Consider the following 23,241-nt stretch of genomic DNA (forward strand, 5'->3'; position numbering starts at 1 on the left):
AGATTCCATGAAGCTTTCATCTTACTGTCATGGTTACGGTCCCAGTCCAGTGATTTACTTCCCTCTAGGATAAAACTCTTTTTAAAAAAAAAATCTTTTCTCTAGAACTCTGAGGACAGTTAAGGAGGGATTCAACACATTCCATTGACTAGGAAAAGTTTTTTCTCTATTGAGAGCTTTAAAAACACATCTTAATTCCTGGGATGGCTTATTCTTGATCCTTTTTATTTATGGGAAGAGAGATGGGGTGTTTTTTGTTTGTGTCTCCTAAATGTAGACACAAATAAGAGAGGGTTGCTGGATTCTCACTGAGTAAACTCGTAGAGATGATCTAAGATCAACTTGTTAATCGTATCACTTGTAGTATCACTACTGACATATCAGTGTATTGGTTGCACAAAGCGTTTTCCTTTTAGGAGAACCCTTTACGTGGTCCTTTCTTTCTGGTATCTTTTTCTTTTGTAGTATTTTTTTAAACACTGGGATTAATTTGCAATATTTATCTTCTTTCCCACTTATAAATATGTATAGAAACTGCGCTGTGTAATACTTCACTGTCTCAAAGAGTTACAAGATTTTCATGGTTATTTCTCCAACTGGAAATTGGAGTTAAAATGTATTTCTGTACTTTCTTTTTTTTTTTTCTTGTAGCTATTGAAGTGCCTGGTAGGTACAGTAACTAAACAATGTAACTTCAGAATCTTCCCAAACAGGGAAGTGTATGAGTTTAGAGCCTGAAAGTTCACATTTATTTGCGGAGCAGATACAACAAACACTTCTTTGATTTTGTTCTACACATACCATAAGTCTGGCTTGAAGGGGTAACCTCCCAAGAATGAACCATGCTTGCCTCTCATTGATCCATACCTTGATCTTAACATCCAGCTGATGCTTTCATAGTGGAAATAAACATACAGACTGTGTATCAAACAGTGATATTGATCTAGAGATGAAAGCCTAGTATCTACGCTGATTGGCACATTATATAGATGTCACGATGCTGGCAGAGCAGCTAGCTGCTTAATTTTAAGAATAAATATAATAATACTGTAGTACTGCAATTTTTTTTTTTGCAGAAACCTGGACCACAGAAACAAAACACTGCAGAGGAAGTTTTAATATATGTATATGTATAGCATAACTTTTTCTTTTACTGAAACTTTAAATTACTGAAGTAATTCTACATTTTTTTCAAGTAACTAGTTGGAAATGTGTGTGCATAGGGGTAGGATGCAGCAAGCAACAGTGAAAGATGGTTAGAATGTAGTGTAGTTACATACGATGGTTTCATTTCCATTTTCTGAGCATAATGGCCACTGGAGGGAGAGGAAGGAATCTCTAAAACCTTAGAAATCAAATTAAAAATCTGCTTTTGAGAATGGTTGGATTTTGTGGTGGTGGTGTTTGTTTTTGAGGAGAACTACGATTAACTGAAGTAAAGAACTTCCAGTCCTTTTTTCTCTGTCAACTTGAAACTTGGACTGGAAAAAAACAAGGATAGGAATGAGTGAATCTAAGATAAGAAAGATAAGTCTCTGAAAATGGAAAACAAACAAACAAAAAAAACACAACAAAGGTCTTCTGTTGTGGTATGAAATAAATACAATTTTAAGTATGTGCTGGAAGGTGGACTCATCAAGCATTGCAAAATATTATGTGCAGTAACCCAAGCACATACGCTGTTGTATCTCTGTGTAATATCATTAGGCTCTGACTGTAGTCGATATTATGCAATGGTTCCTCATACTGATGAACAGATATATGGGGACTCAGGCTTTCTGTGTCCTTTACTAATAGTGCACAGGATAACAGAAGCTCATACGGTAGGATGTCTGGAAGAAATTTTTTGCTTTGAATGCACAGATGCCAGGTATCAGATCAGAGGTAGAAAAATGGATAGAAGGTGAATCCTATGCTCACACACATGCTGTTCTGCTCTGCTAGTGATGCTAAGGGTGGAAAAAGAAACGGTCCTACTTAAGTGTTTTCATTTTGGTCTATCACAAGATTATGCAGAGCAGATAAACAGCATCTCTGTAACTACTGTAACAAAATGTACTCTGAAGAAAAATGTTGTACGTGGGGTAGGTATCTCAGTGCCATTGTTAGCATTCAGATGAAGAACAGTGCAGATGAAAATTCAACTGTGTTTCAGTAAGGAAAAGAAACCATCTGTAATTACACTGCAGATGAAAATGATGCTATTGTGTATTATTCCATTTTTCATATCTTTGATTATGTAATTATCAAGTCCTCAACTGGGAGCTCCAGCTTTCCAACCAATTTATGTCTTATGAAATACTTAGATTTTTTTTTTTCTTAAAAGGGGCTGACATCCGAAATATATAGTTGTGATTTTCGTAAGAGATAGAAAGGCTTCTGTTCAGTGGTTGGTTTTTTTTTTTGGTTTTGTTTTGTTTTTTGAGTGACTTACCTTGGAAAGCCTATAGCTACCAGAATCGGGCAGTAATGTGGTGGTTGTTATGGAGCATTTTCCTTTCAATTAGCATCTGATCTTGAAGATATGCAGCACTGGTGCTGTGAAATCACTTACATCTCTGGGGATAATGAATAAACAGCAGGAAAGTTGGTGCTTTCTTACTTACTGTACATGACAAATCTGTGAGTATTAAAGATAAGTATTGAAGTGGGAATGCTTGTAGAGGGTATTTGTGGCTTAAATATTTAGCCTGTATATTGCCCAGAACTGATGCATCATTGTAAGTGAAAAACACTGAGGTAAGCCTGAACTCTTGTTAACTGTTCTTTCACTGAACAGATGATGTGCAAGATTTCCGCTGTTTGAGGAAAACAGACGTAGCTGTTTGAGGAAAACAGACGTAGCAGTGGAGCAGCATTGTTGTAATAACTGTGATAACTGCTTTGAATGAGAAGTCAAAGACAAGAAAAGATTTAGAAGAAGCTTTACTGAATGGCCTGTTTCCTTTCTGGAGGTGATCTCAATGCTTTTCTGACTTTGAGTGGGGAAAAAAATGTTCTAGTAGTTTTGGCATTTAGTGAAGTTTGAAATAATCTCTCCTTCATATAATTGGGTGTTTTTAGTGTCGCAGTGCAAACTTAGTTTGTTTAACAAACTTAAATCCATCTCTCGTACAGCAGAAAGCTTTTATTCCTCTAGATTTAGTGAATTTTTTCAGTACCTCAGAGCTGACTCAATTTCAGTTGATATCCCTTATGTCTTTTCCTGTGTGATTGTTTAAGTGATTGCTATAGAAAACTTGAGAGCTGGTCCTACTGAGGTTAGAGCCAAAATAATGTCACTAAAAGAGCTATGAAGGTGCCTCTGTGCGGTGTCTTAGTAATTTGCTTAAGACTGGAAGTTAAGTGCTGTAAACATTAATACTCTTTGAAATCAGGAATTGAAGAGGTGGATTGTTTATGCTGTTGCCTTTGCTTGTGTACAAATGTAGCAGATAGATTTCCTCTTTTCTCCAGTTTTTGGGGAAAGTGATCCTTATCAAGAGGAAGTGTTGGCAGTAACTGAAATATCCAGGTCACTGTAAGTTCAAGTATTTCTCATTGTTTTAAAAGACCTTTTGCCAGTTACTGGTGCAAGATGCTTTAGTTATAAAATACACTGCTTGTTGATTTCTAATGGGATTTTTCTGAAACTTCTTTATTTTTTTCCAGTTTAACATCAAATAAATATAGTTTTATTTATTGTACCCAGACTTTGATTTCAAAAAGGGCTTTCACACATTGAAATCATTGGCACTATTAGTTTTTTTATTATTTTTCTGCAAGCAGGAAACATGTTGAAATACAGCAATGGAATTTTTGTAAAAGTGGGACCTGAAGCGCTTAAAGTGTTGTCTTTGTGGCCTTGCATTTGATTTGAACAGCTGTACTGCTTTTACGTAACAAAATGGTGAAATATATCTGTATTTTAGCTGGAAGAATTCTTTAACATCCTCTAGCTGCCTTTTCTGGGGCTGGGAAGAATTAGGAAAGAAAGTGGTTTTTTTTCTACTTCATATGATAAAATGGATTACACTCATGTCACAGATTAGTGGGTGGCTGGAGTTGTTTATCCCATGGTAAACTGGGGAAGCACATCCCTTGGTGTGGGCTGGCACCTCTGTGTCTGTGCAGAACAGTCAGGCAGCTGGGGGGCAAGGAAGCAGGGAGCACCCACCTTGTGTGGGATGCTGCTGCGCAGTTTCCAGGGGAATTTTGATTAAACTTTGTCCTTGATTTAAATTTCTATTTTAACTCACGTTTGTATGCGGTGGCTAAATCAGGTGTATATTGATTCTTCCCACAGCTCTCCTTTAATTCTGTAGTAGCCAATAAAATAATGTTTTGGGTCGTTCTAACTTCTAATATTTACTCTGCAAATTAGATTAGAATATGTCTGCTTAGCTCCCAGCACATCTGGAAGCCATCTGAACATGAAAGGTGCTGTGAATGGGACCATATATGGAGCACCTTTTTCTGACTTCCAAATATTTGTTTTTATATGATTGGTATTTATTCCTCCTTGTTATAATTGCATTTTACCTTACTTAACATTCAGAGAAGAAACTGCCTTAACCATTCTGTTTTTAGCAAAATCATAAAAAATGCTAGCAGCCTTCTGGCAGAGATGAAGAGATGAGAGAAAACCAGGCATTTGCTTGGTTGATTTTTATGATGGATAAGAATTTGAAAATGATTCCACCAACTTGGAGTTATTTGGATAATGCTGGTTTTGTGATTTTTGGTGGTTGGTCCCTCAGGGTGCCTGAGAGAAAGTGCCTGTAGCAACTTCTTGCTGACTACACTGTGCAAAAGAGGAGGGGAGGACTTGCAGGTTAAAAGTACTGCTGCAAGTGGATTCCCACCACCCTGCCACTTGCTGCTTTTGCTCTGCACCTACAGATGTAGTAACATCTGATGTTGTTTGCATTACCAAAAAAAAAAAAAAAAAAAAGCAACTCAGGGATCATGTGAATGCAGGTCTCCAAAACAAACAAACCTTGAAAGATCAAATGCAACTCTTTTGGGGGGAGTACAAGACATGAGAGAATAGGTAAAAAATGAAGAAAAAAGTCCCTGTGACATCTGGAAACAGAAAATGAGAGTATCGGGATATCTGTTTCTTAATAAGACACTTAATAAAACTCAGTGTATCTTCTGAGAACATACACTTGGAGGTTTCTCCTCCTTTGAGTGGATTGGGAAACGTAAACGTGACTAGCCATACCACAAAGATCTGTTGTAGATAAGAGAGGTTTGCTGTTCTTTGTTGGGGTAAATGGAAAGTCGGCCTCATTACACTGCCTAACCCCACATCATGTGCTTATGTTCGTCGTAAGTGTGTCTCTCGTCATCTTCCAACTGTTACACACAAATTTTGTCTCCTTTTTTCTAGTTCTAGCTCTCTGTAGTGTAAGCTGAACACTATAAATAAGCCTGCATTTTATTAATGGAGGCTGCACATTTATTGATGAGTTTGTTTTGGGTTGAGCATGATCTGTAGCAGTAGTGGAGTTCCAGCAATGAAATAGCATTTGTCTGCTTAATGGAAAATAGAGTCCACTAGCATTTGTGAACAATAGCATGTAGTCTTCAGGGATTGAATTCTGAGTTCATTTGTGATAAATAACCTGAAGTTGCCTAAAGATGTTGAAGATGAGTACAGAAGGGGAAAGGCATATTTTTTTGTTTTGGGCATAGATTTCTTTTTTCTTTTTTTTTCTTTTTTTTTTTTTTTTTTTTTTTTTTTTTTTTTTAAGTAACATGTTATAAGGGCTTTTTGTTTTTGTTTTTTAATAGTTGTAATTATGTTGTTTTTGGCAGTTAGATGAAAGCTAAGGTTATACAGAACAAACAAACAAAGAGGAGGAGTAAAGAACAGCTTGATTCATAACACACTGTTGTAGAGGCTGAAGCTAAATGTGCAGCTGACGCCACATGTCATGAGTCTTATGTGGAGAGAGGTGTGCAACAAAGCTAATTTGAAATATGAACAGAGAGGAGACAAATGTTGATGATGAATGTTCATTGGGTGTGTTTGGACATTTAGGAGTTCTGATGAGCTGGGAGAGGCTGTGAATAGTTAATTATTCAGCACAGAGTTCTGAAGTTCAAAACTCCAAGTACTTTCAGAAACAGCTCAGTCATGTGAACCCTCGTTACACAGTCATCTTTTGCATTGTTGTTTTGGACCTTGTTTGTTCTTCACTGTAAGTGACTTTAAACTTTGTTTTGCCAAAAAATATGTTTCTAATTCTGTGCTACGTGTTTTAAGTTACTTCTGTGGGATAAGTCCAAAAGTCAATGTTTTTGTTGTTAATGTAAACAAAGTTTGGTACAACACTGAGTTCTAAACTGCAATCATAATTTTGGAATGAATAGCGTGCTCATATATATGTTTGTAGTTTAAGTTTTAGTGAATGTGGCTTCCTTCCAGTCTTTTTAAGAAATAAATTCTCTTGAGACAGTGCATGTCCATATAGGGCTTTTTTCTTCTAATGATGAAATTCTTAATAATAGTATCTTTTCCTCGTGATTATATTGGTGAAATGTAAAGTACTTTGAAGGGAACATTCTACTATTTGATGTAGGAAATAACAGAATTTATAGCATAGCATAAACAAATTGAGATGTAGAAAATGTTCCTTTTGGACCATTTTAGATTTTTTTTTTATGGTTTGCAAAGGTTTTTGTGTATGCATGAGAAATAAGACTGGGAAGAAAAGTGAGAGAATAAATATAGGAAATCAACAGAGGTGGCAGGAAAACGTGGAAACATTTTGTGACTGAAATGTCAGGAAAGATCAATAATACTGCTATTTTATTACTATATAGAACCAAATAGAGTAGAGTTGGTAGAATTTATTTAATAGATTTTAATAATTAAAAGAATAAATTGGCGGGGGAAAGTATGATTTTTGCCATGCTTGTCTATCCAACAGATTAAACATACAGCGCAATTTAGCTGCGTGCAGTGTAGTTCAGTATTTCTGCTTATACCAATCTAGTAAGTCTGTTTGGAGAACACTCAAATAAGGTCTTGGCTTTTTCTATCTCAAGGGAGAAGAAAAGTAATTCATTTATTTTTGAGTGTATATTTAAAATATTAACAAAAGCTTTTAGTTTTGGACTCGCATTATTGGGCATTTGTATTTAAACTTACCATACCAAAAACAAATCCATTTTTATTTGACAAGATAGATATTTTAGTTTGGTTATTTATCTTTGGTCACAACTGACTGTAAGTGCAAAATATTCTCTCATTCTTTCCTTACACATATTGATTTAATGCCATGAGTGAAAAGAATTAAGTTCATGATTCATTCCTGTCTCAAAACTTGTTAGTTTGCAGGCCTGGAATCAAATATTTGACTTTACCTTGTATCCATTTATTTCAGAAGAAAAGCTAAAGCACCTCCTCCTCCATCTGAAGCCAGAACGGTCACTGATTGTCCATTTGATGACACAGCATCAGCCAACATCATCATGGAACAGAAAGAGAATGTAATTGATAAAGACATTGAACTGTCAGTGGTCCTGCCAGGAGATGTGATCAAATACACTACGGTTAATGGGAGGTATGTTACATGTAATGACATTTCTGTTTAATTTTCCTTTCCTACTGAAGTTTATTTCAACCTTTATCCAGGCATAACTCACTCTGTAAAATATACAAGTTTTATAAGACTGGGTGTTTTTGAGTAAATTTGAAAAGATATACTTTACTTACCTTTCAGGAAGACTGTTTTTTTTGAAGCAGAAGGTCTGTATGGCACCTATAAGGATGCAAAGATACACCTGTAGTTCTTTCTCATCACTGCAGATCTCTAGAAAAATGCTGTTTGTGCAGTACACTGAATTTTCACATATGCTTTTTCTTTGTTAGACTTTTCTGCTTCCTACTAAGCTGCAAAGTCATGTGTTCAGCACTTCTACTTATTGCCTACTAGTAGTCCTAAAAATCATCATTTCATACAAAATATATAAAGCTTCAAAGAAAGCTTCTAGTTATAGCTTTGATAACTTTTTTTTTTAATAAATCAAATATGTTTTGCTGAACCTGGTTTTAATTTGGAATAAATATTTCAGTCTGTTAGTTGATGAAATGGATTGTGCATGTAACTCCCAAGTCACTTTTAGATCAGAAATTGATTGGTGAGTTGAAATCATAAATCCGGGGACTTAACCCACTGAGATAATTAACATTCTGTTCTTACTGAGAAGTTCCTATGCAAACCCTTCTGTAGATCAGAGCAGTTGGAATGCCAGTCTGTGCTGAGTAACATAAACGCGTAGCTACGCCGACCTCACATTATAATCAGAGATACTGACTGTAGTGGCTTAAGTCTGTTTGCATGCCTTGTCATTTACTGGAGTTGATGAAGTCATTTTTTAGGTATCACACATCAGAACTTCAATGAATTAATTTGTATGGATTATTATTATTTTTTTCTCCATACATCATCTAGTTTTTCAGGATAAGTTAATTCATATTTGTTGAAAATATTATATTTCTTAAAAACAGATGTTCTAAAATAATGCGTTACTACTGTGATACTTTACAGTGTTCTGCTAGTAAGTTTACAGCAAGGAATATTTCTGTCTATAAATGTGGTTCTTTCCTCTATTTTCTAAATTTCTTAAAGATAAGATTCCATATGCTCACTGTCAAGCAGTTCTCCCCCTTTTCTTCACTCCTTCTGTCCATGCTTTTGAATACCACACCTGCTGTATCTAGCTTTCCCCAGAACAAAGTGCCAGAAAATTGCTTATTTCCTCACTCAGTCAGACTTCATTGCATATAGATAGTGTTTAGGAAGTACAGACATTTCCCAATCAGTTTTAATATCCCTTGGTTAGTATTTTTTTCTTTTTCAACTGAGAGTCTTTGTGTCAATTCCTTAAATGGTACCCTGACAAATAACCTGCATTAGTGCTCTCAGGCTCATTCACAGTGAAGGGGAATACTATCCAGGACCTGTGCTTCAAAGCATCTTTTCTTTCAGCTTTGCATTGTCTAGAAGATTGTATTTTGTGGACAGATAAGCAAGACAGCACTGAAAATGACATAATCTACTGATTTGTCTTGCTGGTATCCAGAGGTGGGCAGTTTTAAAGCTTTGGAGGTGGAAATACCTTTTTATATCTCATATTCGGGGAAAAAGAGAAATGGGGATTTGTGCAATCATGTGCTGCAAGAAACATCTCCACTGTTCTCAGGTGAAATTGGGTGGTTTGTTCCCTGCCTTGGAGTAGTGGATAGCAGGAACAAGATGTTGTATAGGTAAATATCTTTGTGAGTGGTATACAGTGGCTGATAAAAATGGATCTGTTGTATCTAAATCTAAATCTTTTCAGAGGAAAAGATTTCAAGAGAGTTAAGTTAAGGATCCTTGAGTTGTTTAAGGACAACTAAAGTAAAAACTGAGAGACTGAGAACAGAAAGGAGGGCTGTAGTAATTGCTCGTTGCTCATTTTGAAACTTAGGGCATAGAGTTTGTTGTGTGGATTCCTTCATGTAAGCCTGGACACCAGTCTGTATTTTGTAGTCATTGGTGATAATGATTCAGTTCAGCCATTCAGAATTGAAGGATTTCTCATGGTGTTCTGAGCAAGCATTTATTTATTTATTTTTAAAAAGTCACGATAGGAGCAGTGATGATGGGGGAAGGCACGTGGTTCAAAGAAAGGAATTAACAAAGCTTCAAATTTTTTTCGTGATTTGTTTTTGAAATGTTTTTCAGTGTGACATTTTTTGAGTCTTCTCATTAGTTCTGAATAGAGCACAGAATTCAAGAATTGTTTGCAGCCAAAGAAGAAGAAAAATAATTTGACAAATTTCCTTACTTAGTGACTTGATTGTCTTGTATTCCCATAGTGAAGAAATGTAGTTTGAGAAAGATTTTTCTAATTGAAATGATTAGTTTCAATTGTATGTACTAGTGAACTATCTTACAGTTGATTTATTTGGAATTTGTGCATTGAATTATTTTCCTGGTCTGCATTTTTATGGCTTTAATTTCAGACACATTTCAGACCTTAGCTTGGCTAACTTCATTTCTTTACAGCCTTTTGAGTTTCCATTTGATCCGTTCTTGAGTATTTTCAGTCATTAGGGTTTGCTTAGAGAACTGTTGGTTTACTCTGTATGGTGAATAGCAAGCTTTGTGGTGTTGCCCTACTTTCCAAAATCTATTGTACTTACATTTGTTAGTAACACATTCTGGAGGGTTTGGTGTTTTTTGTAGTTCTCTGTCAAAACAAATGCCTTTTTCTTTTTAGAGAGTAGCATTAATGAGCACTTTAGCCAGGGAGCTACATACTTAAGTAATCAGAGGTTTATAGGAAGCCTAATTGCCTGCGTGTAGGTTTATTTTATGTACGTATGTATTTTTATTTTTGTTCATCTTCCTGCCCGCCTAGTAATCTTTATGGTGGCTATTAACTGAGTTTTGTCTATTTGGTGGTGTTTCTCATTATACTCATGATGGGAAGACCTTGCCTCTAAAACTTGGTTAGGTAGGAATACGTAATTAAAAAAAAAAAAAAAAAAAAGGCAGAATGTAGAAACTTGATGGATATTTTCTTGAAACGCTTGGTCCAGTATTTGAAGTGATATCTTTAATGGCTGGTTTTGAACTCAACTTGCTATAAACATAATATAGTTTGATGTATTCTAGATGGAAACTCATCATAAATGGGACAACTATTAGCCAGTTCTTGCTATCATATAATCATATGGGAATAACCAGAGGAAAACAGATAAGGAATGGAGAAGTGCAAGAACACTTGTGATGAGAGATTTCCAGAAAACTAAGTAATGTAATGAGTTTAAAGTAATTGCAAATAATAGCTTTACTGAAATGAGATGAATAGACACCAGCAGATATTATACTCCAGAATTGCTGCTAGGCTCCTCTTAGTTTTACTCATTTGAAAGCTGTTAAATTTACTGTATTACATGTACTTGTGTACCTTCGTTCTTGGAAGAGTTTAACAAAAAGTAGTTTTATGAGTTTTGGAGAATGTGATTACGAAAATTTGCTTTTTGTATCATTCTAAGGAAATGTATAGCGCTCGTGGCTGGCATCTTGGCCTCCAGCAGAGTGGGGAGACTTAAAGTCTGACATCCTTTAGTCACACAAGTTGTTTTTGGAAGTGGAAAGCAAATTTACAGTGAAACATTCCCCTTATGTACTAATTTGCATGTACTTGTTTGTTTATGGGCAGCTGTGTTTCTTGCTTACTGGCCTGCCACTATTTGTGACTGGTTAAGCTGAGGGCTTGCCCCCTTCACCGTGGTGTGTTTGCACTGAAGGGCTCTCTGTGACCTTTGCCTATGAATTCCTATCCTGCTCATCTTCAGCGTTCCTATGTTGCTCCTGCTGGGAGAAAAGGTAAACTTCTTGGATAGCCTGCTAACCAGAAGGCAGACAGTACTTCTAGTGGTGACTTCTCTGTGGTGCTTTCTCTGGCTGCCTCCTCCCACACCAGCCCACCCCCAGTGAAATGTGCATTTCTAGCTCCTTATCTTCTCTAATGAAAGTGAGTGAGATGGATGCAGTTGTTTTGTTAAGGGTTAGAAGTAAGAGAAACAGAATAGTCCTTCTTCCTTGTGATTGAACCAGGCTGTGATATATAAATGAAGAACTGAAATAAAGTCTTTCTTTTTATTAAATGAAAAAACAGTTTCTTGTCATCATTGTTTGTTTGTTTTTCATTTAGTTTCCACTGCATTTCTCATGGTACTTTTAGGCTGATATACATCATCTAGATGAAGATGTGGGAGTTAATTACATTCTTTATATCTTTTCAGACTATTTGATAGCCGTTTTCTGTCACTTTATGGGGAATTGTTTCTCCATGTATTTTGGCTTTGTTATGCCACCTGCCTTTTTCTCCTGAGGCAAGGAATCTCTTCTACCACTTAACTAGGCAGAAGCTTTCTCTTGAAAAAGAAGTAACTGGAAGGAGTTATGTGTGCACCAGGGAGTCCAACTGAGCCACTAGAATTTAGAAGACAGTCTGCTTAGGGGGAGGCACAGGATTGTTCTTTAAGAAGAGATGAAAACAGGAGTTAAATTCTAGGGTTTATTAAAGGGGAAAAAATAATGCTGCAATGATTTTTAAGCTTCAGTCATTCTTAATTCTTTTTTCAGAACTGGATTGTATAAAATGTCTGTTAAAATTCATACTTAATGTATAAATATATTCATAATCTTTGTCGTCTAGGATTCTGCTTAGCTTGATGGCTGTTCAGATATCTATTTCCACATTCTGTTATGCTACCAGAAGACTTCCATCTGTTATAATTACATCTAGAATTTAAGATTTTTGATAAACACATACTAGCCAAGTCTTGCATTAATTTTCGCTTAGACACTTCAGCATTCTTTCCAATGTATCGTTTGATTGCTTCAAACTTCTATATTATTTTCATAATATCCTCGTGAGACAAAGTAGGTGATATATTCCCCTGTTTGTAATTATAACTGGGAAATGTGGAGGATGTCCACATGAAATACTCCTTACAAATGATTATCCAATGCCAAAAATTAGGACTCATGCTCCAGTGACCTGGTAATTCTATAACTGTATTCAGTTGGCAGTAGTGTGCAAAGTTGGCATACTCTCCTTATCTTCAGTGCATTTAATCTTTCTATTATACTTCCGTTTGAAGTACAACTTCAATAAATTCATTCCAGTAGCAACTGGGAATGTTCAGACTATCTTAATATGTTCTGTGATTTTTTTTTTCCCCACTGCTCACTAAGAGCAAAGGGCACACTGATAGCGATCATGTATGTAAAATGCGCCTGGACTTGGTTCGCTGTGAAAAGGACATCTGTTGCATCTCACAGATTTTTATCAATGAAAATGAGATTCAACTACTGTACTGTGATTTAGCTTCTTCACCTTCATCTGCATGGCTCTTATTTTGCAAACCCTAAATCCTTGAAAGGTGACTTCCTCAAACTTCATCTTACCTGCTTCTTCTGCATGGCTCGTGCTGAGAATTTCTGTAAATTCGTGTCTCTTGTAACCTCAGAGTAGATATAAAAATTTTAAGCTGTGGAAGAATATTATTTACTGAATAGAAGGGCATTCATCACAACTACTGCAGTTCCCACTAATGGTCAGATGAGGTGGCTAATCCGCATCTCCATGCTGGTCTCAGGAAAGCATCACTTTAGATAAGCAAAAATGCCCCCCTTTGCTCTAGCTCTTGCTATACTTCTATATAATCTGTTTCATTTTAGTGATTTTAAAAAAAATTCATTTTTGTTTTTAATTTTGTTGTTGTAATTGAAGATATTTAAGATCAGTGCCTGACAGTAACTATTTAGTCATGGAAGGATAAATGCTTAGCATCATACTTTGTTTAATAGCCTGCTTAATTATCATCTGTTGTAGCTGTTTGATTTGCATTTAACAGGAAGCCCATGATGGACTTGCTGATCTTTCTCTGTGCACAGTATCATTTAAACCCCTCAAGTTACACAATAGAGTTGATATCAGCAGAAAACAGCCAGATTAAATTCAAACCTAATACACCAGTGGGAATGCTTGAAGTGGAAAAGGTCATTCTGAAACCAAAACAAGTGGATAAGAAGAAACCTGCTCCAGTGATACCAGAGGTGAGGACTAAAATTATAGCGTACTGAGAAACTAGAATTACTATTGTATATTGTATTCAACAACTTAAGCTGATAGATCAGCCTCTTGTTTCACATTTTCCTGTTATTTCTCATCCTCTCACTATGCACGCCTGTGAAATCTTGTCAATGTACTATTAATGACCTCCTAAAGTAAAAATATATCTTAATTTGTTCTGTCAAGCATCTTTGCTGCCAAAGGAAAGAAACATCACATTATTTGAGATCCTATGCCTTAGTGGCCTTAGTGTGCATCTGAACATTTTTGAAGATGGAGTGTGGCTGAATACATCCTTCTGCAAATTGAAAATCAAAAACTTGTAACATCTGTCATGTTGTGTACAAGATTATGGACATAAAAAAAAGATATAGTACCCGTACAGCCTTGTGAATACACATTCATTTTCCTTTGTTACATGCTACATGGAACATGTCATATGTTTCTAATAATGCTTTTTTTTTTTTTTTTTTAAATATACCCTCAAGAAATCAGGGGCTTTTAGAAGCGCTAAAGCACTTTCTGGGAGTTGCCTAAATCTGTCTGTCCTTCTCTGTCACTATAGAAGAATACCGTGATTTTTTGTTGGTGGTGGTTTTGGTGGGTTTTCTGTTTTTGTTTTAATCTATCTAAAGCACTTACATGAGGTCAGGATCCTCTTCAGCTGCCCTTTTAACTTGGTTCTGTGCACACACGTTGTGCAGGTTCTCGTTGCTCATTTGCTGTCTTCTCTAGCTACCTAGTGTGGTGGTATGCCATCCTAGTCCGTGTGTGTTCCCTGCTGGACAGACAAATGGCAGATGCTAAAGGAGCAGGCTATTTCAAGTGTCCTTTCATTGGGTAAAAAAGGAATTACAAAAGATTTCTTAGTTTCTCTTGTATTGTTACTGAATATATAACATTGAATCTGGCCTAATAATAATTCTGGTGATTACTGTAAGACTGTTATGAAAATGCTGTTTGTTTCAAAATTTGTGTAGGATATTTATTGGAACTCTTTTCTCTTCAGCAAACAGTAAGAGTAGTGATAAACTACAAGAAGACACAGAAGACGGTAGTAAGAGTTAGTCCATATTCACCTCTTCAAGAACTCATACCAATTATCTGTAGTAAATGTGAATTTGATCCTTCAAACACTGTTTTACTGAAGAATTATCAGTCTCAAGAAGCACTTGATGTGACAAAATCTCTTAATGATCTTGGACTAAGAGAATTATATGCCATGGATATCAGTCGAGGTAAGAAAAGATATCTTTGATAACTTGTTATTATTGAAAAGATAATTAGATAATATTTCCATAACATTTGCTTTGGTGTGAGTGGGTTTGGCTTGGTTTTATTTATTTATTTATTTATTTTAAAAAAAGAAGGAAAGCAACTCATGAAGAAATTAGTCTCTCACAATTCAGTATGTGCTTAATTGATATGCCACAAAATTGAAACTGGGACAAGTGTACCTTTACTTATCCCAAGAAAAGAGCATAGGTGGCCAAGTACAAAGCATCCTTTAAAAAAAAATCCCTTTTTTTCCCCTGCCTCTTCTCAAAACATACCAGTAATGCTGAATTTCCCTTAGCTTATAGAGAATGTGTAGGACTGTAATAAGCTGAGAACAGAAGTATTATAGAAACATAGCTTTGTTCTATAATTTTGAAATATTAGAATACTGTGATAATGCTTTTCAGTGTAATTTGAGTATTGTTTGGTAATTTCTTGTGTAGGTCATGAAGGAACAATAATTATCTTTTTAATTATGGTCCAACAGGAACAGTATTAACTAACTTGCCTATATTTGTGTACACATTCTATTTCCATTCTATTTCTGGTTTTCACTATAGCTGTAAGACTATCTTTATTTTACCATGATTAAAAATACTTCCCAAAGACCAGTTATCTTGAACTGCAGGAGAATGTCAGATTTGGAAATTAGGCCCCTTTTCCATGGAGAAAACCAGAATATTTTTTTTGTCACAGGGAAAAAAACAAAAACAAAAAATACCAACAAAACCTACTGTTTAAATGTGTTGTTTGAACTACGTGCACCCATAGTGAATTATCTTCTTTGTCATCTGACTACCACTTTCTTCTACAGACTAGCAGTGCTGCCTTTGTGTGAAGTAACAGCCAAAAATCCTTAGGAGAGAATGCAGGGGGGGACACACTTCCCACAAGACAGTGTCCCACTAGGAAGTTCAGACATACTACAACTCATTCAATACTAAGTAGTTTAGCATTTCCATTTTGCATACAACTTAAAAGCTCTGAATTTTTCACTTTTTTTAATGAAAGTAAATGGTGAGGTGTGCCTTTATATGACAATTTAAATCATGTTTTACTCAGACTATATTTCCATTATATTCATTGCTCTCCATGCAGTCTGCATTGCAGTCTGCATTGTATGCCTTCAGACTCACTGTTAAATTTTATGTTGCATTGAGTGATAAATATATGCATTATTTTCTTCAGTTATTTTTCCTAACATAAGATTCAGCTTGGTTTTCTGTGTTTGTAACTTAAAACTGCATCCTTCATTCCACTGGGTATTTTCTGTCTTTCTTTTTTGTCTGTCTTGTAGCCACATCACCAGTTGACTTAAACTTGCCATCCTTGAAAGGTAGGCCTTACTGAAATAGGCTGTAAAACTGTACAACTTGCATGAAGTTATCATTCTCTCCTGTAATAATATCTGCTTAACTGTGACTTCAGCAATCATCTCTGACCTATCATAAATGCATATTAAAAAAAAAAAAGTACAAATGTATATACCCAACTATGTATAAAGTATTTTTGTATGATTTTACTTAGATTGCTTCAAAATTTATACTCGTGCTTGCATTCATCCTACTCTGTGGTGTATTGCTACTGCCTTCTGTTTGTTACTGCACTTGCATTCAGTGGGATTTCCTGATGGAAATAAAATCTAGTAAAAATTACAGAAAGACAACCTCTATATTTACAAAATGTCGATGTGAATAAGGGCACGTAAAGCAAGATTTGATTACTGTGACTGCCATTGCTGTTAGATGTGCAGCACCTACCTGGTCTTTCGGTGGTGTATGCCAAGTGGAGGCCTGTACCTCTCCTGCCTTGCTTCACACCACGCTCTGTATTTAAGCTGTTAGGAACTGTGACCTGGGGAGAGCTGATGCTCTTTTCCCTCCCATAGCCTTTTCATATGAGCTGTAGCATTTGACAAGTGGGATGGGCTGGGGTAAGTTATGGAGGTATTAATAGCAGCTGAAACTCATCTATTCTGAGCTCTGAGAAAGGGTAAGAACACTGATGGTAAGAAACATGTTCATTTTGCAGCTTTTAGTAGAGCTATTAGTATAAGTGATTTGTGGTGAGCTTTGTATATTACACCAGAAGGCTTATGACAGGCAGAGAAGAAGTAAGAATGCAGGAAAAATAATCTCTGCAATAAATAACATCTAGAACTCTTGTCTTCTATTTTAGACTCCTATCGTGTGTCTGAAAACTCAGATGTTTTAAAAGAGAAAGAAAACAAAGGGTTTTTCAGCTTTTTTCAACGAAGCAAGAAAAAAAGAGAACAAGTAAGATATAAAAGTTCTGCTTATACAAAGTTATAAACATATTCATAGTGATCCATCAATACTGTTGAATGTTTTCCAGAAAGTTTAAGTAACATATACATATATATGTGTATTTTTTTTTTCCACCCAAATCCCAAGACTGCCAGTGCCCCAGCAACTCCATTAATGAGCAAGCCAAGACCAACATTTAGCACGAGATCTAGCAGTGTTAGCAAGCAGTATGATTCCAACACTCTGCCATCTGAAATGCCGAAGAAACGGAGAGCTCCTCTACCACCTATACCAAATTCTCAGAGTGCCCCCCAGGAACTTGCAGAAGTCAGGACAGAAGCTGGTACTGCGAAATCTAACAGCCTTGACAGAAACGAACAGGTTAGTAGCGTTTCTTTCACTTCTTCTAAAACAAGAAGTTCAGAGCTGATAACATCAATAAGCTTGTTATATATCTGCCTTGAAATTAATGCTTGAAATTAGTGAAAAATAAAGCTGTAGTATTTGCTTTTGAAAATTTTAGTTTGAAAATAACTACAGAAATTGGAAGATGTGTTTCTTCTGGTCTCCTTGCCATATATCCAAAGTAGCTGATCTGTTTTGAAAAAGCAAAATAAACTTTTTATATCACAGCTGCATAAGCTGTGAGGACTTTCTTGCTCTTCTGGATGAATAATATATGTATATTTTTTTACATAAAGTTTACACAGATATTCTCTCTTTTTTTTTTTTTTTTTTTTTTGTTTTACGTGGTCTCATTTTAGCATGTTTTGTAATCGATTTCTTTTCCTGTCATTTTTAATGTTTCAATTATATATGATAAAGAGTAGTTTGTTCATCATGCTACTTGAAAAAGGTTGAAAAAGGTGAAAATCTTGGGAAGTACTCTTAAGAATCTTGTGCTTCCAGCAAGTTGAAGTTTTATTTTAGTGAAATGGGAATATATTTAATTGAAGCCATGAGGTGCTGGATATATATTAAGTTACCCATGTACTCGTTGCACTGCAGAAATTCAGCCAATGGAATTTGGGGAAAAAATGAGACATTATGCAATGTCAAGATATTACCTCTATTGCCAGTTAGGAATTCCAGTTAAAGCTCAAGACTAAAATTATCATTTTAAATTGAGAATAATCTTTTTTTCTTGTTTCTTTTTTTTTTCTTTAAAACCAGCATCTAAAGATGGTCTTCAGTAAATAAATGAATTTATCTGCATGCTAGAAAGATAAATTATAGAACTAAATGAAATGCAAGTCTGAGGGATTTATTGTTTATTACACTTGGAAGGAAAAGAAAGAAATTTCAAGCTGTGACTTTGTTTATATGTTGATTTGATTGTTTACTGTTGCACAGGACCACAAGAGAGCACTGTTTAACATACATTCTGAATTTGCGTATTCTATCTTGCTGAAAAGTTTTAACATTAAGAGACAACTGTTTCTTTTTGTATTCTAATAAAAGGAACTTCAGGGGAAAAAAATTCTGTTGGTTTTGAATCTGTCACTCCATGAAATAACTTGGATTTATTATTTCATACTGACATTTTTTATTAATCTAAAGTGATTTGACAGAAATTGAATGACTCATGAAAAGGATTCCTTTGAAATGACTCCTTTTTAATTCTGATTTGTTATTACATTATTTTTTTTTGTGTATTGCAAAGCTTGGGACCTACGTGTATGTGAAGATTTGCTGTAGTTTGAATTTTATTAATTCATGTAAGATTTCTTTTTGCTATCTGTAAGAGCTGCTCCTAAAGTAGTGCTTCCTATTTTATTATGTTGATCAGCAACCTCAGAGGTGGGTGTTGGTGTTATGGCAGTAGAAATTGAATCTTTCTGTTGTTATTCCATAATGTTTTGTGACTACGCAACAAATGGCAGCAGAGGGGCAGTTTGGCAGAATAGCATCTGATATGGAAGTGCATATGAAGCAAAGGTGTGTCATATAATTCCTCCATGAGGGAAAAAAATTGCACCCATTGGCAGTCATTATCTCTTGCTGTACATTTATGTAGACCAGACAGTGGATGTGAGCACAGTGAGGTGACAGGTGGTACATTTCAGCAGTGGGAATTGTGATGATAAAGGCAACCCATGTTTTGGCAGCCATGCGCAGCTGTCACACCATGAAATGAAGAGCATCTTGATATGCTCATCAATGAAAATTGGTGGACTGTGACCAGGGAACTGTTTACGGAACTGAATATCAACTTCAGTGCAATTGGAAACAACAGTGACAATGCTGGAATATTGCAAAGATTGCACCAGGTGGGTCCCACAGATGCTCCTGGCGGAAGAGAAAGAATACCATCTGCAAGTCTGTCAGGACCTACTGAACAATATGAGGCTGAATGTGATAGTTCCCTAGATTGCATTGTTAACCTTTGCTGAGATGTGGTAACACCAATATGAGCCAGAGTCAAAACAGCAGTCCACAAATTGGCAATGTGTGAATTTCCTGTTGAATAAAAAGTTCAAGATGCAGCCCTCAGTGGGTAAGGTGATGTGCTTTGGGATTGGTAAGGTGTGATTCTTCCAGATTTCCTGCATCTCAGACAAACTGTCAACTCTGACCTCTGCATCATGATGCTAACTAAGCTGAAGGCTTGAACTTCCATAGTCAGGCCAGAGAAGACAACAACCTTTCTCTTGCAAAACAATAACAGGCCTCGTACCAGTTTGAAGACCATGGACCATATTGTCAGTCTTGGCTGGACTGTCCTACTGTACCTGCCACATAGTCCAGATTTAGTGCTTTCTGACTTCCTTCTGTTTGTGCCAAAGAAGAATGGACTGCACGGGCAACATTTTCCTAGCAGAAATGCCCTCATAGCAGCTGTGGAACAATGGGTCACATCCAAGAAGGCAGATTGAAATATCAGTTTTATCTTGATAAACTGTTTGCCTGGTCTTGATAGCAACATGCCGAAGTAGTAGCATTAGACAGTGGTGAAACGAGCCAACTTAAGGGAATGGTGTTCTTACTGTTGTCTTTCTGCATATTCACAGTGTATTGTAGTCCAATTTCTCATGATAAAAAAAAAAAAAAAAAAGGGTTTTAATGTTTACTTCCTTCACCTTCTTTGCTTCTCTTAAAAAAAGAAACTGCTTTCTCTTTACGTGAACAGTTGCACTCTGACATGAAAATAAGATTTTTTTTTTTCCCACCTCAGTTTCAGAATGATTACCAAAGTAGTTTTTGAAGATGTTTTCTTACTTTTAGGTGAGAAATTAGTATGATGGCTGTAAGGCTGTAGATTCTACAATTTAGGGTAGCATGAGTTGTTCATTCTTTGCAAGTTGCAGAAGATGACTTGTACAGCTTAAATATGTATTTTTGTCCAGTAATTCCAATGTTAAATCAAAATGGAAAACCTCTCCCTTATATACTGGTTCTAATTTTGGGCAATGTGGCTCTTGCCAGAAATATGTTTAGAGCTAGCTAGTTTAAACATATATGCAGTCTGTCTATCTTCTGTTTTCATAAAAGTGGATGCAGTATTCTAGTAATAGCTATTTTTTAAAAGAAAAAAGAAAAGCATTTCTTTTAAGTTGCTATTTTTCCTCCAAATGCTTTATTTATAGAAAGTAAATAGTGATATATTTGTATTTCTTTTTCATGAGTATTTGTCATCTTACATTGTTTCCAGTTACTGTAAAGAAGTATACATAAGCTATGCTTGGATAGGGATGAATGTTTTTAGTCAAAACACGTACGGTTTGAAATGATGGATAGAACATCACAACTGTAGAAATAAAGCTAGCTTTTATTTACTCAACTGTAAATCCCAAAGAAATTGAAATCTCCAGTCTCCCTGTTAGAAAAGAAAGGAAAGGAGGAGTTGGTGGAGTAAAATAAAGGGGTTAGAAAGCAACTAAAGCATAAAGTGTTCCTGAAGAGGTTTATTAGTCACTGTCATGGAACAACTTGGAAGATTGCTAAGGAGGATGAGTTCCATACTTAGAAGTTAGATCAGAAGCTCAGTAAAACAAGGACACGGCAAGCACCATGAGCATTAGGAGTACTTCAGTAGAGCCAGTGCTCACTGTGGGATGGCAGTGCTCTGAGCTGCCCTGTTATCTTTTGCTTAAGTTTGCCTGAAGACCATCTGATACCGTTTTGAAATGATTTGGAATTGATGTGGATACTGCATCACCTATGTCTTCTATATAAATACCTGACTTTGTCCCCCTTTTGTTTTATCTACCTCTTGTACTAGCAAGTTTTAGAGCTCGGGAAAAGGTGTATGATTCAGACAAATCATGCAAGCGATGAGTAACGTTGGGTTTTTGTGCAGAACACTGTCAGCTGTATCTTTCCTAATATATTCTGACATATTCTTCCCCTGTATGGCCTCTTCTAAACATGCTTAACCTTGGAATAAAAGGGGTGCTGGTAATACGAAAATACATACATAGTGACAGTTTTTGCATGGTATGCTTTTAAACACACTGAAAATGCTCCACTCTATTTTTTTCCCCTGTACTTAACGTTTTTCTTCTATCACAGCTGCAAACTATTTTATTTGGCTTTCTTTTGCTTTTTTTAAAATGTTAGAAAGGGTCAGCACCATGTCTGCCATAGCCTAGAGAGGCTGGAACACGGGAAACAATGTTCTCTGTAAGTGTTGGCTTAAGCTGGTGTGGGATTTGGTGCCAAATGCCTCTACATACATTTGAGGCTAAAACTTTTCATATCCATGCTTGTTTTCTCCAGAATGAGGAAGGTGTACAGTGTGAAAAGTAGAAATGTTCTTCTTGTTGTGGAAGTTAAGACAAAAGTGTTCACTCCTGTTTCTCCTTTAATTACTTCAGGGATGCGAACCTAAGCTTCAATTAAAGTTCAGCTGATAAAGCACTGGCTTTAGCTGGTATGACAAATGAACGCCCAGATGTACATGCTAAAACTTTGTCAAATATATCTCAATACCATTATTTTTTTCCATCTGTTTAAAGTACTGTTTTCACATTACAGTTTTTGTTAGGGTTTAAAAGCTCTTAATATTCATATGTTGAATAATTCCTTAGAAAATCTGTTCAGCACTTGAACCGTAACTGGAACATTTAGTACTTTATCGAAATCTCTTTGCAAACCGTTTATTTCTTTGAATGCAAAGGGCAGTAGAGAGGCTTATAAAAATCTTTTAGGAGCATTTGTGCTTTTATGCTGAGAACATTATTCTCCCCCCTACACATACACCCTTTCTTATGCAGGTGGAACGCTGGTGACATCTGTTTTACTGAGTGAATGAGCATAGAGCTCCATGCCAGCTGAGTCAGCAGCTCAAGGGAGGCTGTGCAAAGCAGTTGAGGGTGCAGACCTCTGAACGGAGCAGAGGGGCTGCAATCTGGAGAGTAGATACCACAAGGAAAGAAACAGAACCAACCCAATGGCAAGACGGGAGATGGTTTAATAATAATAAAACCTTGTTTGTGGAAGTAATATTAAATTTGACATTCCATCCTGCAAAAATTCAGATGCTGAATACTATTAATTTAATCTCCTGTAGAAGAGATTCCTGTTTGGGAATGGTGAATGAGAAACTAAATAAAAGTGAAGTTTTCTTCAGCATGAGGCAAACTGCAGTTAAAAGTGGCAGGCAGATTTACAGCTGCTGTCTTTTGGAATTGGAGTGTATTTAGATAACAATTTAAAGATCAGTTGGACTGTTGGAGCATACAAACAGAAGTCTCAATAGGTACCCCATAAGTAATCTTCGTTGATTTCTTTTTTAATGCTTTTGATTATTTGTAAATTAAGAACTCCGTCTTCTGCTATGATAATATGAGGGGATTATTACAGTTGAACATTGGTGGTTAGTATAATTATTTTTATTGTGATTTACTGCAATTTAACATAAATAGATAAGACAGTTGTGCTTTCCAATATAACTTCTGAAAGATAACATTAGAGAAATTTCTACAAAAGTTCAAGTATTTTAACTAGAGTAACAAAATCCTATTAGTTACATGTCTAGTCTAATTAAGTATGCTGTTGAAGGAACAGGGAAGGAAACACTGTAATTTCTGTTGTGTCTAGCTGAAGGAAGCGTTCTTTCATA

The 23,241-nt window shown here is 35.9% G+C and overlaps 1 protein-coding gene across 3 annotated transcripts in view; it reads left to right on the forward strand.

The window, feature by feature from the left end:
• The window catches only part of COBLL1 (cordon-bleu WH2 repeat protein like 1), a 75,250-nt gene that overhangs the window by 34,547 nt on the left and 17,462 nt on the right, over positions 1 to 23,241 (forward strand). For 2 of the 3 annotated variants that reach the window (XM_042822690.1, XM_042822691.1), the window contains exons 2-7: positions 7,377 to 7,556; positions 13,415 to 13,616; positions 14,642 to 14,870; positions 16,208 to 16,246; positions 17,089 to 17,186; positions 17,325 to 17,558. In XM_042822690.1, coding sequence (XP_042678624.1) covers positions 7,377 to 7,556; positions 13,415 to 13,616; positions 14,642 to 14,870; positions 16,208 to 16,246; positions 17,089 to 17,186; positions 17,325 to 17,558 — 982 coding nt within the window. Of the gene's footprint in view, positions 1 to 7,376; positions 7,557 to 13,414; positions 13,617 to 14,641; positions 14,871 to 16,207; positions 16,247 to 17,088; positions 17,187 to 17,324; positions 17,559 to 23,241 lie in introns of those variants that run through there. The other variant, XM_042822693.1, reaches the window with a different exon arrangement.

The sequence above is a fragment of the Centrocercus urophasianus genome, unplaced genomic scaffold (assembly GCF_019232065.1).
Source record: "Centrocercus urophasianus isolate 14NV4802_14NV808 unplaced genomic scaffold, USGS_Curo_1.0 seq_20, whole genome shotgun sequence".
NCBI lineage: Eukaryota > Metazoa > Chordata > Aves > Galliformes > Phasianidae > Centrocercus > Centrocercus urophasianus.